Genomic DNA, 18,329 nt, shown 5'->3' on the forward strand with positions numbered 1-18,329 from the left:
TTTTTTTTGCGGTACGCGGGCCTCTCACTGTCTTGGCCTCTCCCATTGCGGAGCACAGGCTCCGTTGGCACAGGCTCAGCAGCCATGGTTCACGGGCCTAGCCGCTCTGCGGCATGTGGCATCTTCCCGGACTGGGGCACGAACCCATGTCCCCTGCATCAGCAGGCGGACTCTCAACCACTGCACCACCAGGGAAGCCCATACAAGGATATTTTTGACAGCGTTTTTATTACAGTAAGAAAGTCATTGGGAAGGTCCAGGTGTTCATCCGTGGGACATTGGAGTTGGAACTTGGATGCTGCTGAGCCCTCAAGAGAACGAAGGGGCGCCCACATCCCCACCAGGCGCCATCTCCGCACAGCGCTTCTCAAACAAGAGGGACAGACAGCCCGCTTTCTGCATTCAGCTCCAGTCCACTGTGGATGATTCTTTTGTCAAGTACAATAAAAATGTGGCCCTTCCAAATTACTTCAAAGCCCCTGACGTCCTAACGCGTATTCTCACTTTGTGTCCTTTCCTCGCGGGCCTGGACACTGTAAGGACCAGCTCGGCCCACTGACCACACACTGTGTGCCAGCCCAGACGCTTCAGCCTGTGAGAGGAGCAGCCCGCCAAACAGTGTGCTTGGAGCCCCAGGTGAACATACAAAGCGTGTGTGTGCACGCATGCACATACAGGGCGGACTGGAAGGAAGCACATCCAGCACTTTGAGGAGGATAGCGGAGTGAGAAGAGAGGGGTGAAGGGTTTGGGGTTTGCTCTGTGAACTTCTGTGTCACTGGTGGTTTGTAAGAATGTCCAGCACACTCCGTTGGTTCCCTTTTGGGAAGGCCACCCTCCCCCAACACCGTGTGATGGTAGGTTTCTACCCTCCCACATTTGAGGGATAGCACAGGCTGTGAACAAGACTGGTCTGTCTGCATTTTTTTACAAAGATGATTTACCCGGGTCATCAATCATGTGACTGCGATCATTAAGTGGTACAGAATGACCAGCTGTGACAGAAGTATCTTATCATCACTTGACAATATTGAAAATGTGAGACGGTACAGCCAAGGCAGAGCCACACCCACTCTGGCTCCCTCTGGTTTCAGCGCCACCAGGCAGGGTCGACCCCAGGGTACACCTGCCCCTGCCCCAAGGCTTGTCCTCGCCTGTGTGCCTCTGGGAAGGGACCTCATCGCCGCAGGGAGCTAGCAGAGCAGCCCCTTCACTGGCCCTGGCTTCATCTTGCATCCTCCGCGGCCTGGGGTCAGGCTCCTGTGCCAGCCACGTCCCTCCCTCTCAGGTCCGGGCCTTCGGATCCTCATTTACAGACAGGCAGACTCGCGTGGTTGGGCGTGTGGCCCAGAGCTGCCCAGGCGGCCCTTGATTCAGCCCTTCACTCCCCCACCTCTTCTCCAGGCGAGTGGGTGGGTGGCAGTGCTGGGGAGTCACCTGTCCCCAGGTGCCCCGTCCCCGCCTGCACTCCTGTCAGCCCAGCTCTGAGTGCTCACCCCTCACTTCTGAGAGGCCGTCACACCATCTGCTGTGGGTGAGGCCAGGACCATGATGGATGCCAGCACAGCCTGAGCAGACCTGCACGGTGGAGGGCCAGAAAAGGGCAGGTCATGCCGCCAAACTGAGCGGACTTCAGCTTGGCCCACCTCTCTCCTACTTCGTTCTTCCTCCTGCTGCCAATTCAGCTTTTGCCAGAAATTGGAACTGCACATGATGTTTTCCTAATCTATAGTATACAGGTAGGATTCCTTAAAGTGTTGGTTCTAAGGATCTTAACATCTAACAGTTTTGAAAGACTTTATTTTGGGGGGGGTGTAGTTTTAGGTTCACAGCAAAACCGAGCAGAAGACACAGATTTCCCATACACTCCCTGACCCCGCACACACACTCCTCCCTCGTAATCCACATCCACTCTAGATGGTACATTTGTCGTAATCAGTGAAACTGCTTTGACACAGCGTCACCCAGAGTCCGTAGTTTACATCAGGTTCACCTTGGTGGTGTGTGTTCTGTGCGTTTGGAGCCTCTGCTCCACTGGTCATCCTCCCTCCCTCCTGACTTCTGACAACCACTCATCTTTTCACTGTCTCCATAGTTTAGCCTTTTCAGAATGTCATACAGCTGGAATCACACAGTATATAGCCTTTGATAGCCAGCATTTCTTTTTTAAAAAATTTATTTATTTATTATTATTAATTTTTTTTTTTTTTGCCGCTGGCGGAATCAGAGACACGGACGCAGGCAGGATCACGCGAAATCAGAATTCCTTCCAGAGAGCAAATCCGTACAGAAGGTCGTGGGGGAAGGGGGAAGGGCTCTAGGCGCGCAGGCTTCAGTAGTTGCGGCTCGCAGGCTTCAGTAGTTGCGGCTCGCAGGCTCAGTAGTTGTGGCTTGTGGGCTCTAGAGCGCAAGCTCAGTAGTTGTGGTGCATGGGTGTAGTTGCTCCACAGCACGTGGGATCTTCCCGGACCAGGGCTCGAACCCATGTCCCCTGCATTGGCAGGCAGATTCTTAACCACTGCACCACCAGGGAAGTCCCATAGCCAGCACTTCTTAAAAGCTCTCTTTTTATCCTGATTATGAAAGGCTGTTTGCTCACTATGAAAATACAAATGAATGCTGAGAAATTGTTAACTTATACTGGGAAGCACAAATTACTGACTAGAACTCATCCGCATTTTGGCGCCTATCTGTCTGTCTGTTGGGGTGTATGTTCACACTGTCACACGCACCCTCACATTGGAACTCCACGTGGCCCCCGCCTCGGTCTGCACTCATTCCCTCGCTGGCCCCGCTGGGAGGAGACTCCACACTGGAATCACATGTCTGTCGTGTGGCTCGGCAGTCATGCTGTAGCTAGCCTCGCAGGAGGGCATGCTCGTGCCCCCAGTCCGCCCCTACCCCCCACCAAAGCGCATCTCAGGCATTTTTACAACAGTAAAGTGCCTACTTGGCCACAGCTTCACAGAAACTAAAAATTCATTAGAAAATGGTTTTTGCCAATTTAGTTAGGTAAAAATAGTTCATTGTTTTAATTTGTATTTCTTTACATTTCTGTGTGTGTGTGTGTCTTGGCCATTTGTATCTCATTATCATGTAGTTTTCCTGGTGAATTTCTTTTGTCCCTTCCACCAACTTCCTTCTTGCTGAATTTTTGATTCATCTAGAAATGATTTAGTAAAAGAAAAGAACAAATTAGGCATCTATCTTTATCTTTTCTTAAGTGGTTAGCTGGCTGACCCAATGCTGTTTATTGGGCACACTTACATAAATAGTAAAATACCTCTTTACATTTAATTAATTATGATCATACATAAGGATCTCCAATCCTACTGTAAATGGTATTAATTTAGAAGCAGTGATTTTCAGTCACATTTTATGAACTCTTGGCATATTTGCCCCTCGCTGTCAACAACCTGCCACACTCTGCTTCTCTAGGACCCTTGGGAGCCCTGGGTCATGCACAATTTCACACATCTCTTCTGAGGGCCTGGGAGGGAAAGGAACTGACATTCAGGGATCTAGTCTTTCCTTCAGGAAGAGCCTGTGGGCAATAAACTCTTTGTCTTCATAAAATGATTTTATTTTGACCACTTTCTAGAACGATGGCGTAGCTGGAAAGAGACCTCTGATTAGCATTTTCTTACAACTTTTTCAAAGACAATAGCAGCTTCCCTGGTGGCACAATGGTTAAGAATCCACCTGCCACTTCAGGGGACATGGGTTCGAGCCCTGGTCTGGGAAGATCCCACGTGCCGCGGAGCAACTAAGCCCGTGTGCCACAACTACTGAGCCTGTGCTCTAGAGCCCGCGAGCCACAACTACTGAAGCCCGCGCGCCTAGAGCCTGTGCTCGGCAACAAAAGAAGCCGCTGCAATGAGAAGCCCACGCACCGCAACAAAGAGTAGCCCCACTCGCTGCAACTAGAGAAAGCCTGCGCGTAGTAACGAAGACCCAATGCAGCCAAAAATTAATAAATAAAATAAATAAATAAGAAAAAAGAAGCCACCTGCCAATGCAGGGGACACGGGTTCGAGCCCTGGTCCGGGAAGATCCCATGTGCTGCGGAGCAACTAAGCCCGTGCACCACAACTACTGAGCCCGTGCTCCTAGAGCCCGTGCTCCACAGCAAAAGAAGACACTGCAGTAAGAAGCCTGCTCACTGCAACCAAGAGTAGACCCGCTTGCCACAACTAGAGAAAGCCCACGTGCAGCAACGAAGACCACCCCCCCAAAAAAAGACAATACCCTGCTGTCTTCTGAGAAGCCAGCATTAGTACAAGCCCCTTCCTCATGGGTGGCCTCCCTTTCCTCTCTGGCTGCTCTGAGATTTTTTTTCATCTAATCCATTTGTGCTCCTGTTTTACCATCCTGTGTCTACGTGAGAGTTGCTCTGCTTTAATTTAACCTGCTCTGGAATCAGTATGTTTTTTAAATCTTAAGACTTGTGGTTGGTTGGGTTGTTTTTTTTTCCCCCATTCTTTAAAATTCTCAGCCATTGTTGTTTTTTTTTTTTTAATAAATTTATTTATTTATTTTTGGCTGCGTTGGGTCTTCATTGCTGTGCGCAGGCTTTCTCTAGTTGTGGCGAGTGGGGGCTACTCTTCGTTGTGGTGCGCGGGCTTAGTTGCTCCTCATTGCAGTGGCTTCTCTGTTGCATGCTCTGTTGCAGAGCATGGGCTCTAGGCGCAGGCTTCAGTAGTTGTGGCACCGGGGCTCAGTAGTTGTGGCTGGTGGGCTCTAGAGCGCAGGCTCAGTAGTTGTGGCACACGGGCTTAGTTGTTCCGCAGCATGTGGGATCTTCCCAGACCAGGGCTCGAACCCCTGTCCCCTGCATTGGCAGGTGGATTCTTAACCACTGCGCCACCAGGGAAGTCCCCATTGTTTCTTTCTTTTTTTTTTTTAACATCTTTATTGGAGTATAATTGCTTTACTATGGTGTATTTGCTTTACTATGGTGTGTTATACAGTTTCTGCTGTATAACAAAGTGAATCAGCTATACATTTACATACATCCCCATGTCTCCTCCCTCTTGTGTCTCCCTCCCACCCTCCCTATCCCACCCCTCTAGGTGGTCACAAAGCACCGAGCTGATCTCCCTGTGCTATGCGGCTGCTTCCCACTAGCTATCTGTTTTACATTTGGTAGTGTATATATGCCAGTGCCACTCTCTCACTTTGTCCCAGCTTACCCTTCCCCCTCCCCATGTCCTCAAGTCCATTCTCTACGTCTGCATCTTTATTCTTGTCCTGCCCCTAGGTTCTTCAGAACCATTTTTTTTTTTTTAGATTCCATATATATGTGTTAGCATATGGTATTTATTTTTCTCTTTCTGACTTACTTCACTCTGTATGACAGTCTGTAGGTCCATCCACCTCACTACAAATAACTCAGTTTTTTTTCTTTTTATGGCTGAGTAATATTCCATTGTATATATCTGCCACATCTTTATCCATTCACCCATTGTTTCTTTAAATACCACTTCTTCCTATTTCTAATCTCTTCTGGAGCATGTTAGATGTGTTTATCTACATTGTGTGTGTGTGTGTGTGTGTGTGTGTGTGTGTGTTTTAAAATTTCTCTGCTACCTTCCAGGGGGTTTCCTCAAAGGTGACTGCTTGGAGCCAATGGGTAGATTCCTGTGTCTTTACCAGAAGTTTCCATTTCATCTTTCTTCATTCTTTTCCTTGGGTTTATTTTATTGTTCTTTCCCTGATGTCTTAAACATTTACTTCATTCTTTCTTGTTTAGTAATTGCATTTTTTAATATATATAAATTTATTTATTTATTTATTTTTAGCTGCATTGGGTCTTTGTTGCTGTGTGCGGTCTTTCTCTAGTTGCGACGAGCAGGGGCTACTCTTCGTTGTGGTGTGCGGGCTTCTCATTGCAGTGGCTTCTCTTGTTGTGGAGCACGGGCTCTAGGTGTGTGGGCTTCAGTAGTTGTGGCACACAGGCTCAGTGGTTGTGGCTCATGGACTCTAGAGCGCAGGCTCAGTAGTTGTGGCTCATGGGCTCAGTTGCTCCGCGGCATGTGGGATCTTCTCGGACCAGGGCTCGAACCCGTGCCCCCTGCGTTGGCAGGCAGATTCTTAACCACTGTACCATCAAGGAAGCCCAGTAATTGCATTTTTTAAGGTGTGAATTTCCCATCTGAGTATCGCTTTGGCCATGTCCCAGGGATTTTGAGGGATAATATTATTAGGGTGATTAGTTGCCAGATGTTCTGCCCCTATGGGCTCAGGTTTTCTGTTTCACTCAAGTTAGATTAGGATTGTTCACCTAAAACAAAAAAATGGCCAGTTATTTTTCCAGCAAAATGGGTTTATTTGGGAACAGCAAAGAATTGCCGTTTAGGACATGCAGCTATGGTGAGCCACATGTAAGTCCAGTAAAACAAGAGAGGAAACTTGGATTTTCTCACAGGTGAAATAGGAGTACCACAGGAACTACTGTAGGGGATAATGAGGCCATGAGCCTCAAAGTCTTCTATTATGGACTTTATACCTTGAAGGGCTTTTTTACTTGGGGAGAGGTTTTGAGGGATCTATTTGAATCTTGATGGGAGGTACACTGTGGATTTTGCCAATGCCAATTGGAGAGTTTGCCCATAAGGAGGGTGGTAGCTGATTCAATAGGGACAAATGATTAGTGTTTCTGGAATCAGTTCCAGAACCGTTGGAGACAGAGCAAATAAAAGGTGTCAAAGGATCATTTAATTCACCTGGTTGTGGCTATTTTGATGGCGACTGTCAAATTTTAGAACTGTTTCCCCCTTTTGGGAGAAAGAAGTTCAGGCATGATACTTTTCCAAGAAGTCTCAGCCTATTAAATGAATAGGGACGGAGGAGCTAAGAAGAGGGTGTGTATCTCTTAAAGGGTCTAAGCAAAAGGGAATAGGTTCAGAAACAGGGCCCTGTTGAGGTTCCTTAGAGATCCCCCACTATTTGGACCATTTTAGTATTTTGAGGCAGGGGCTCCTTTCTATCAGTGGGGCTGAGCACTGAGAGTGTGGTCTGGTGTCTGTAAGGACAGAGAGAGATTCGTTCCCAATCTGGAGAGTGGCTTCTCCAAGCTGATTCAAGGAGAGGATTGGGAGAGCCTCTGTCCTTGGAGCCCCTCATTGGGAGTTAAGAAGATATTGGAGAGGCTGGTTAGAGGGCTGAAGATGCCCTAAATGCTTAAACTTGTAACAGTCTTTCCAGTGTCCTGGCTCTTTACAGTAATAGCAGAAACTAGAAGGTTTTGGGTTTCGTTAAGGGGCCTTCATTTTCGGGAGTTGAAGATTAAGAATTTAGTGGTCTTTCTTTCTTTCTTTCTTTCTTTTTTGCAGTACGCGGGCCTCTCACTGTTGTGGCCTCTCCTGTTGCGGAGCACAGGCTCCGGCCACGCAGGCTCAGCGGCCATGGCTCACGGGTCCAGCCGCTCCGCGGCATGTGGGATCCTCCCGGACTGGGGCACGAACCCGTGTCCCCTGCATTGGCAGGCAGACTCTCAACCACTGTGCCGCCAGGGAAGCCCTAGTGGTCTTTCTTTTAGGTGATTCATCTAGGATTCGAGTGAGCTAATTTGCCAAGTTAACTAAGTCTAGAATGGACGTAATTTCCCATTCCACCCTTGTCCTTTTAAAAGAGAAAAAGAGAAAGATCCTGGTTCAGCCCATTCATAAGTATGGAGATAAGGGGTATCTGAGTGGTTTGAACATCTGAAGGAAGACCAGAATTTTCTTTAAAAACAATGTGAAGTCAATTATAATAGTCATGAACAGGTTCATCAGATTTTTGTGTGAAAACCTAAATTTTATTTCCATCAACAGGCTTAGGAAAGACGACTGTAATGGCTGGTGAAGGTTTTCAGCGCGTTCTGACCTCTTGCCAGAAGCTAGGGGTTTATTTTTCTAAATCCCCTCCAGGGTGTTTCCGTCGGGCTAATTTCATCCAGTGTTTGGCTTGCCCCTCAGAAAGCATGTAAACTAACTGATATAAATCTGAGAAACCAGACTAGTAGGTTTAAATAACTATGCCGAATTCTCCAGCAAACCTACAGGGGCCCTCAGTTACTTTAGGAAAGTCTTTTAACTGCATCTGGCAATTCACCCTTCCTCAAGGGAACATAAGTAATCTCGGGTCTCTTTGGACCCTCAGAATATTTCACTTTAAAGGACAGGTTCTGATAGGTTCAGAGGGTGGCAGAGCCTGAGACAAAGAAGCAGGGGTAGGAGGATGAACAAGATGACACCAGGGACAAAGAAGTTGGGGGAGTTGAGCATGAGACTTCAGAGCCATTTTGTCTTTCTTTAATTGTTTGTTTGCCTCAGTTAATGTAATTATTGTATTTGCAGGGAAGCAATTTTAAATTCCTGATAATGTTTGGAAGCCTCAAAATAGCAAACAAAAGAGGCACCCGGTTTAATTTTGATGATTTCAGAGCTATGGCTAATATAGTTTTAAGAAAGGTAAGTTTGGGGAGCCTGAAATTTCCCCATAGAAATGTGCAGGAGGAGGGGCTGTGGTTTTTAAACATAAAATCAGACAGGGTCCTTGAATGTGGGGTGCCCTCAAGACATTTAGATAACTGGGATCCCATTTTTGAGAGGTTTTTTTTTTTTTTTTTCCTCTAAAGCAAAGGGGTAATTCTTAAACAGCCTGCAGGCCAAATAGCAGCACAGTTCCAGTAGGGACAGCCTGATCCCAACGGAATCAGGCCAGAGGCTGAATGGCACAGTTCCAAATAGGAACAGCCCAGTTCCAAAAGGAATTGGACCAAATGCCAGCACAGTTCCAATAGGGACAGCCTGATTTCAAGTCAGGCTGAAGTGCCAAATGAGTACTCACGGACAAAACAAGGCCTTAACAAAAAAGGATGAAGCCTTTGAACAGATCCCAGATAAAGCCTAGAGAGCTTCCAAATGCAAAAAGAGTGGAGCTCAGATCCAGGAGAAAAACTTACCCTCAAACTCCAGGGGTGACTAGAAAAACAGTGAGCTCAGTGGGCTCTGTTGGTACCACACCTGTTTGCTCACCAGCCTTGAGGTTGTCAGGGGTCTGCTCTGGATCTCGGTCGGACCTCCATGTAATGTTAACCTAAAACAGTTATTTTTATCAGCAAAACGAGTTTATTAAGGAGCAGCAAAGAATTGCAGTTCAGAACATACAACTATGGTGAACCACATGCAAGTCAGGTAAAGCAAAAGAGAGGAAACTCTTTTATAGCGGAGAAGGGGACATTGTGCGGAGCCGTTATAAACAGTCCATTGGAGGAAACTGGGGGTTCAAAGTTTAGTGGTTTTTCATTGGCTGAGCTGTAATGATCTCATTGGTTGGGCTGCTGCCAGGCAAGGAGAATATCTTCCTCCCACAGGCAGCAGTAAAGCAGTGTCACTTCCATCTGGAGATGCAAGGTAATCTCTTCTGTTAGGATCTGTATTGATGTGAGTGGGACATGCATAAGGGCTCCCCTTCTGGTCTCCCACTCCATCTTAGTGAGATTCCCTTGGTTAATTTTCACAAGAGAGAGTTTCAAAATTCCTTTAGTGGGCTTCCCTGGTGGTGCAGTGTTTATAAAAATCCACCTGCCAATGCAGGGGACGTGGGTTCGAGCTCTGGTCCAGGAAGATTCCACATGCCGCAGAGCAACTAAGTCCACGAGCCACAACTACTGAAGCCTGTTTGCCTAGAGCCCGTGCTCCACAACAAGAGAAGCCACCGCAATGAGAAGCCTGCGCACCGCAACGAAGAGTAGCCCCCGCTCGCTGCAACTAGGGAAAGCCCACGTGCAGCAACGAGGACCCAACTCAGCCAAAAATAAATAAATAAATTTATTTTAAAAAGAATTCCTTCAGTTATTTTTAAGCATGAGTTGAAGTCTACTTTTGATTCTGTTCTATTAAGCAGCCTTATTAAATATATTTTTTTCTTATTGAAAAAAATTACAGTTTTATTAAAGATGCTAAAGAAGACCTAGATAAACAGAGATATAGTATGTCCACTGATACAGAGAGTTTACTTTTTTGAGGACGTCAATTCTCAAACTGATCGAACTTCCAGCATATTTTTTTCAAGGAGCTGGACAAACTGGATTTTATGTTCACATGGATGAACAAATGAGCAAAATACTGAAGACTATCCTGCTGGTCTTGGGGGGGTCTCCGAGGAGGTGGGAGGCAGCTGCAGCTCACTGTGGGGACAAGGACACTGGTGGCGGAGATACCAGGGAACACCCACTGGCGTGAGCTCTCCTGGAGACCACCACCCTGGCATGAAGACCCAGCCCCACCCAACAGCCTGTAGGCTCCAGTGCTGGGACGCCTCAGCTTAAATATAATTATTAACATTCTGTCTAAACTTCTTTATACTCGTCAACTTGAAATGCCAAGAACCATGATCTTTGTGTTAAAATCTTGCACTGCTCTTGTATTTCTGTCCATTTCTCCTCCTCACCATTGTGTTGTGTCAGTTTTCATGCCGTGTTACTTAGAGCAGAAGAGTGTTCATGACAGTTAATAGCTCATCATGGTTCATATTATTCAGTGTCCTTTCTGATGTTTAATAACATTTAATAATATTTCTTTAACCAGGTTTTAAAAAGTAATTTTCAGAAAGAAGTAAAATATGGCTGTCAAACAGATATGAAAATGATCCCGTGTTTAGAATTTTCTTCTATTTATTAAACAGTGAGGAAATCAGTCACATGTTATAAGCAATTCCAAGGAAAAATCAAAAGAGCACAAATTTATATGGAGTAAAGAAGTTGAATTGCAAATGGAGGCAGAACTGGTTTCTCTAAAGGGGGGAGGGGGAGCCCATGAAAACTCCAAGGGACAAGGTGTAGTTTGCGTGTCTGTCAACTTCCAGAGTTGTAAAGTAGTTCAGGCACAATGAGAGGCAAGAACCTGATAGCTCCTCAGGGTGCGCAGTAGGCTATGCAGTTTCCATTGGAACACAGTTTTCTTCCCTACAGTTTTTTTCTTAAATTAATTTATTTACTTTTGGCTGCATGGGGTCTTTGTTGCTGCACGTGGTCTTTCTCTAGTTGCGGCGAGCAGGGGCTACTCTTCATTGCAGTGCGCAGGCTTCTCACTGCGGAGGCTTCTCTTGATACAGAGCACGGGCTCTAGGTGCACAGGCTTCAGTAATTGTGGCATGGGGGCTCATTAGTTGTGGCTTGTGGGCTCTGGAGTGCAGGCTCAGGAGTCGTGGCGCTCAGGCTTAGGTGCTCCACGGCATGTGGGATCTTCCCGGCCCAGGGCTCGAACCCGTGTCCCCTGTTTTGACAGGTGGATTCTTAACCACTGTGCCACCAGAGAAGTCCCTCCCTACAGTTTCTCAGCTTTTGATAAAAAAATAATCTCGGGGAATTCCCTGGCGGTCCAGTGGTTAGGACTCTGTGCTTTCACTGCTGAGGGCTTAGGTTCAATTCCTGGTCGGGGAACTAAGATCCCACAAGTCGCACAGTGTGGCCAAAAGAAAAAAGAGAGAAAGAAAAATAATCTCAAAGACTATTCTTGATCACAAAACAAGGCTGGTATCATTTGGCCTGATCGTTTCCATAGGCACAGCAAGAGTGTTAATTCACGGTGTTAGCCTTCTTGAGTTTGCTTTGCTGGAACTTTCCATCACGATTTCAGATTGGACTTTTGAAAGCTTCTTGTTTGTTGTCCTGAGTCCAGGAAGCCAAGAACTCACCATGTTTCACCTGCTTTTGGTGATTTTGAGAAAATTCCTTTTTTCTTGAGGTTTCCAAAATATTCTGAGGTTCCTGGACCTGCCAGGAGATGACCTTCCTTAACCCTCCGTGAGCCTGGCACCTGGCAGTTTTCCTGGGAAGGCTTTGTGAGCATCGCTCCATGAAGTCAACCACAGATCCTTACAGGCAATGGGTCCTGATGATTAAATGAGTATCATTCTCAACTCTGGCCACCCAGGCAGGGCCTTGGCTGCATAATCCACATTTCCAGTCAAATCCTGGTAAAAACAAGGACAGATTCTCTTTGAACCTATGCAAATTACTATATTGCCAGGCAAGTAAGAATACTCAACAGGAGTTTCTGAGTTCTGGAGGACTCGGGCAGGGAGACCAAGATATCACTTAGAAATGTTTCGTTTCAGTTTCCAAAACCAGAGACCACTAAATGTATATGGGCTACAGACAGCTTAAGGGGAAAAAGAAAGAGTTCCTTGCATATCTAGAAAGGAGAACATTAAAATCACATCTATAGTGTTCCCAACAACAGCTGCATCGTCCCTAATTGGTTCCTTCAATCCTAGCTGGTTAATCCTTGTTCCTCTCAGTCTTGGTTCTGAGGTCTCAACGGTCCATCTGCTTCTTGACTAGAGTTCTGGAGATCCTGAGTCAGTCCACTGGGATGGCCTCACGGTGGTCCAAGCAATGCCTGTAGCACAGTCTTTTCCCACTGTGCTGACCTGACTGTAAAACTTTCTCTCCTCCTTCTTCTCTTTCTTTCTTTCATTTTTTTTCCCATTAAAGTAAACAGATTCTTTGTAGATGTTCGCTGAAGAAAAAGCACAACCTAAAAGTTGAGAGTTATGTTTTATTCAAGAACATTACTGAGGACTGTAGTCCGGGAAGGTAGCCTGTCAGATGGCTCTGAGAGACTGTTCCAAAGAGGTCAGGGAGGAGACAGAATATGTAGGAGTTTTTGCTGAAACAATATATATGTAGTCAGACATCAAAAGATTACTGCTAATCACAAAAAGCAGACATCTCGAGGATTTTAGTGCCTTTCTACCTATGGGACGATGCAAGACCTTGGGCCCATTGAAATCATTCCTTTGATATGCATCTTAACTATGTAGGGACAGTGTCCTGTTTTTCTCCATCCCAAATCCCCTCAGGGTGCACAGTTGGAGTGGCTGCAGAGGCTGATAGCTTGGTGGCAGGCAACATTCTTTGTTTATTGAAATGGCAGACAACATTTTTTTTGTCCATGGAGATGTCAAAGACTTAACATGGCCATGGTTAATTTACTAATAATTTTCAAAAGTGAAAGATCTGTTGAGAGTTCATAGCAAGAACAGTGCAACTGATAAGTTATAGTTGGTTGTTTCTGTGTCATGCCAAAAAAAGTTAGTCCCCTCCCCCGCAAAAAAAAGTTTTAGATAAAGTTAATCTAAGATGTTTATGCCTATTTTCAAAGAAGACTGCTGAAGCATTGATTACAAGAATAATCCTCAAGTGTATATACTTAAACTTTTGCTTCTTATTTTTCTCTGCTGTGGAGAGGGTATGTCTTTGGGTCTCTTAATGGATGGCTCATGACTGCCACTTGGAGAAGCTGCATAAGGGGTATCTGCTGCTGTGGAAGGCTTCTGTGTGTTCTGAAGTCTGCTGAAATGCTGGTGTGTGTTGTATAAGTCACAGGTGTCCACCCCCCAAGTTCTCTTGAAAGAGAAGTGACTTTGGTTTTGAAGAGGTACATACTGTTCTTCCTGAGTATTTGTATTCAGCACGAGAGAAACCCAAGTGATATGCACACAGAGGACAAACCATTTCCCTCATCTCATTTTAGGGAAGCTGCCTCATCACCCCCTTCCTACCCCTGAGGCCCAGGGTTCAGGTGAGGCACCTGATACACGCTTGGGACAGTTGCAACCCCGTCTCACAACTCAGGTAACACTCCTTTACGTAAGAAACTTATTTCTAATAACTTTTTACTGATTGCTTAAATACTTCATTTCATAACAGAAACTTCAAAATACAGTAAACACAATTTTAAAAGTTTCCAGCTTTTAACATTTCAACATAGTAGCCAGTAACATATCAGTGTGTTTCCTGCTATTTTTCAAAATTACAAAGTATAATATATATATGTTTTATTATATAGCTTTACCTACCTAGGTATTATTTTCTAAATCTTTACCAACATAATAGTTTAAAAAATGCATCTTTTAAAAATGTCTTATATTCCGAGCAATGTTAAATTTTTTAATCTATTTATCAGCCATTTATATTTCTTCTTTTGTGGGTTATTTATGCAAGTTTTTAGCTAATTTTTCTACTTGTGTGTTTGTATTTTTCTTGTTAGTTTGTAGGGGTTCTTTATGTGTTAAGGAAATTGATTCTTCTCTGTTACACATGTTTCTCAAACTTGTCATTTGCCTTTTAATTTTTCATTTTTTTAAAAATCCACAGATAATTTTTTTTCATCTAATGAACCCTGTCAGTCTACTTTAAAGGTTTATTTCACTGTTTTCTGGCTTAGAGGTTTTTTCCTGTATTTTGAGTTTAGGTAAATATTCACCTGTTTCTCTGGTTGTTCTATTTTACTAATTGTCATAGTACCCTGTAAGTAAGTATCCTCCTTTTTCTCACTGATTTTGAATTGACATTTTTATCATGTACTAAAAATCTGTACTCTTGCTTATGTTTGTGTTTAATTTTTTATTTTGAAATAACTTCAAATTTACACAAAGTTGCAAGAATAGCACATATACCCTTCACTTAGATTAACCAACTGTTAACTTTTTGCTACATTTGCTTTACCATTCTTTCTCTTCCCTCCCTCTGCTTCCTCCACATGTTAGAGAAATAGGTAGATCTAAGTTGCAGACATCGAGCCCCTGTATGTCAGAATACAAGGACACTCCCTGAAATATAGCTGCAGTAAAATATAAATTATCAAAATCAGGAAACATAACATTAATGCAGTCCTAGAATTTAATACATATTCTGTGTTCAGATTTTGCCAGTCACCTCTTTTCAGCCATCCTCTTCCACCAAGCAGGCCGTCCAGGACCTGTGTGGCATGCAGCCCACACGTGTATGTGCACGTGTCTCCTTCAGCCTGGACGACTTCTCAGCCCTTCTCTGTCTTTCACAGCATTGGCATTTTTGAGAAGTTAGGCCAGTGCTTTGTAGGCGATGGGCCTGATGCTGCAGCATTGTTAGGTTCGGGTTCTGCATTTACTTTCTGTACAGTTCCAGTGAATTGTCTGCTCCTGAGCGGGTGCTGTCCTGCTCTGAATCCCGCAGCTTCGTAATGTTTTAATAAGTTACAAATACGTTAACAGCTTGCCCTTGTTTCTGTTCCTTTACAAAATTTTCTTGGTTGTTCTTTCCCATTTATTCTCTGTTGGGTGGATATTGTTATTTATGTATTTATTTTTATTTTAAGTATTTTTAGACTTCTAAGATAAAAAGACTAATATAATGAGACCTGTGTGTACACCATCCAACTTAATAAGCAAAATGTTGTAAGTTAAAACCCCTTTGAGTGTTCTGCCCGCAATATCCATGGTCCCTTCAGACTTCCCCGAGTCTGGTGTTTCTCTCTCTCAGCAGATATTTGAAGAATCTGTGTAAATCACACCCAGCTGTGTGTACATCGTTCTGTACACATGCTCTCATTCAGCACTGTGTTTCTGATGTACACCGTTGACCCTTGAACATCGTGGGGGTTAGGGGCACTGACCCCCCACCAGTGGTCGAAAATCCACATTTAACTTTACCGTCGTCCCTCTGTATCGGTGGTTCTGCATCCGTGGATTCAGCCAGCTATGGATCATGTAGTTCTGTACTGCATATTTATTGAAAAAACTCTGCATATAAGGGGACCCGCCCAGTTCAAACACATGTTGTTCAAGGGTCAACTGTTTATATGTTGGTACATGTAGCTCTAGTTCAGGAATTGGCAAACCTTCTCTGTAAAGGACCAAATAGTGAATATTCTGGCCTATAAGGGCCAGAGTCTCTGTTGCAACTTCTCAACTCTGCATTTGTCCTGAATGCCAGCACAGGAGATATGTAAACAGGTGGGCATGGATGTGCTCCAGTAAAAGTTTATGGACCTTGTAACTTTAATTTCATAATTTTCATGTCATGAAATACATTTCTTCTTGATTTTTTTCAACTATTTAAAAATGTAAAAAACAATTTTAACTCATAGACTGTACCAAAAAATGTGGTGGGCAGGATTTGGTCTACAAGTTGTGCTTTGCCGACCCCAGGTCTAGGCACAAGTTGGTGTATTTTCTTTCTATTTTGTGAATACACGAGCATTTACTTATCCATTCTTCTATTGATGGGCATTTAGGTCAGTTACCATTTCTTTGGTGTGAACATTGTTACAGATGTCCTCATGTGCAGAAGTTTCTCGGGCATGGACCTAGGATCAGAATTGCTGTGTTCTAGGCTGTGTACATTTTCTCTTCCTTAGATACTGTTGAATGACACTGTCAAGTTGTTATACTGGCCTATACCTTCAGACAATGCATGAAGATCCTTTATAGTGTGTCACATATAGGTATTTCAGAGGTTAACAAAATATAGTCATCTGTTTTTGTTGCTATCAAAACTTTTTTAATAAATAGGCTTCATTTTTCAGAGCAGTTTCAGATTCACAGCAAAATTGAGCAGAAAGTATAGAGAGTTCCCGTGTACCTCCTGCCCCCACACGTGCTCAGCCTCCCGTGTCATCAGCAACCCCCAACAAAGTGGTTAATTTGTTAGAATCAATGAGCCTGCCCTAGCACATCATCACCACAGTCCACAGTTTACATCAGGGGTCACTCTTGGCATACTTTCCACGGGTTTGGACTAGTGTATAATGGCACATGTTCATTATTATAGCATCACACAGAGTAGTTTCACGGCCCTAAAACTCCTCTGTGCTCCACTATTCATCACCCTTAACCCCTGGCAACCACTGATCTTGTTCCTGTGTTCATGGTTTTGCCTTTTCCAGGATGTCACAGAGTTGGAATCAAACAACAAGTAGCCTTCTCAGATGGGCGTCCTTCCCTTAGCAACATGCATGTAATGTTCCTCCATGTCTCTTCTGGCTTGAGAGCTCATCTTTTTATTGATGAATAATAGTCTGTCTAATAGCTGTACCAGTCTGTTTCTCTTCAACATCCCTCTAAACTTACACTTTCCTACTGTTGCTGGTCATTTGGAACAGAGTTGACTTTTGTAAAATGATTTTGTATCTATTAACTCTTCTGAACTGATTGATGCCAACACATGTGTCAGTATTTCTCTTTGCTTTTGTGTGTTGATGGACGTAGCATCTGGGGTAAGGACTGGGCTGCTTCCTTTTCTGGCCTCACACCATTCATCTTTTCTCACCCCACTGTCCTGGGCAGGACCCCACACAGCATGGAGGAAAATTGAGTGGCTGACACCCACACATTTGTCCTGGTTTAGAGAGAATGCTTTTCCCATTTTTTATCTTCAGGTAGTATGTTTGCTGTAGGCTTTAGTATTATGTTGAACCATACAAAATTGCCATTTTATAGGTCAAAAGTGGTCAGATACCAGCAATTTCATACAATTTGACCTAATACAGACTCTCCATCAGTTTAGATAAGTTTGTTTGTTTGTTTGTTTGTTTGTGGCTTGTGGGATCTGAAAGTTAAAACGAAAATGTATGAGTGCATTACTTGGCTGAAAATCCGAAATGTAATTAAACTTGAGCAGGAGAAGCGGCAGCAGCAGGTGGCCCTCCGTGCAGGGCTCTGCACAGTCCAGGGCTTTGGTTCTCCTCGGTGCCCGCTCCTGACTGCTTTTCCACAGACTTCCCTCAGAGGGAAGATGTGAGTGTAGGCTGCAGGGGCCCAGAGTGGCCTCAATTGTGCACTGAAGATGTGTCACAAACAAGAGCTGCAGGGCCCCTTGTGTGCCTGGCGGGGCCCAGGGTGCCCTCCCTGGGCACCACAGGAAGGTTGTGTGACTTTCAGGTGCTTGGTTGCCCTCGAGGGCAGGGAGGTACTTAGATTGCCATGATGAGGCCTGTTAAATTCGTCCTGGCTGGTGAACCCAAGCAGTTTCCCCACTTTGGCTTGTCACAGAGCCTAGTAAGTCCCTCATATCAGAAATCTGGGGAGAGCGCTTCTCCCTAATCTTGAGGGAAAACTCAGTAAGGTACCCCATCAATGACCCACAAGCACTGAATTTCTTTTATTTAAATTTCCACGACAGGACTCTAAGAATGCCAAGAAAGAATGTTTCTCCGAACGCTCAGGAGAGAGCCAAGCCCGCTTGGCACAGATAGTCTGCAGAAGGGATGCTGAGCCAGGCTGCACAGCGGGGCCAGGGCTGGTACGCAGGATCCACCAGGGCCGGGTCTTCATGCCACATCCCGGCCCAGGAAGCACCTGGAACTGGAGCGCTTGGTGTCAGAGAGGGTGGCCGCTGCCCAGAGTGACAGGGCTTCACCTCAGGGCATTGGTCCTGGTCCCCAATCCCACCTCCCTCGCCCCCCTCAGGATTGTGTTTCATGTTTTTTTTTTTTTTTTTTTGGGGGTCCGGGAGCCTCTCACTGTTGTGGCCTCTCCCGTTGCGGAGCACAGGCTCCGGACGCGCAGGCTCAG

The 18,329-nt window shown here is 45.0% G+C and overlaps 1 protein-coding gene across 1 annotated transcript in view; it reads left to right on the plus strand.

Moving 5' to 3' along the window:
* The window catches only part of CCDC57 (coiled-coil domain containing 57), a 96,856-nt gene that overhangs the window by 47,092 nt on the left and 31,435 nt on the right, over window positions 1-18,329 (plus strand). Inside the window, exon 16 of the mRNA XM_007462379.1 lies at window positions 17,533-17,552. Coding sequence (XP_007462441.1) covers window positions 17,533-17,552 — 20 coding nt within the window. The remainder of the gene's footprint in view (window positions 1-17,532; window positions 17,553-18,329) is intronic.

Source organism: Lipotes vexillifer, unplaced genomic scaffold (assembly GCF_000442215.2).
Source record: "Lipotes vexillifer unplaced genomic scaffold, Lipotes_vexillifer_v1.1 scaffold1691, whole genome shotgun sequence".
In the NCBI taxonomy this organism is placed as follows: domain Eukaryota; kingdom Metazoa; phylum Chordata; class Mammalia; order Artiodactyla; family Lipotidae; genus Lipotes; species Lipotes vexillifer.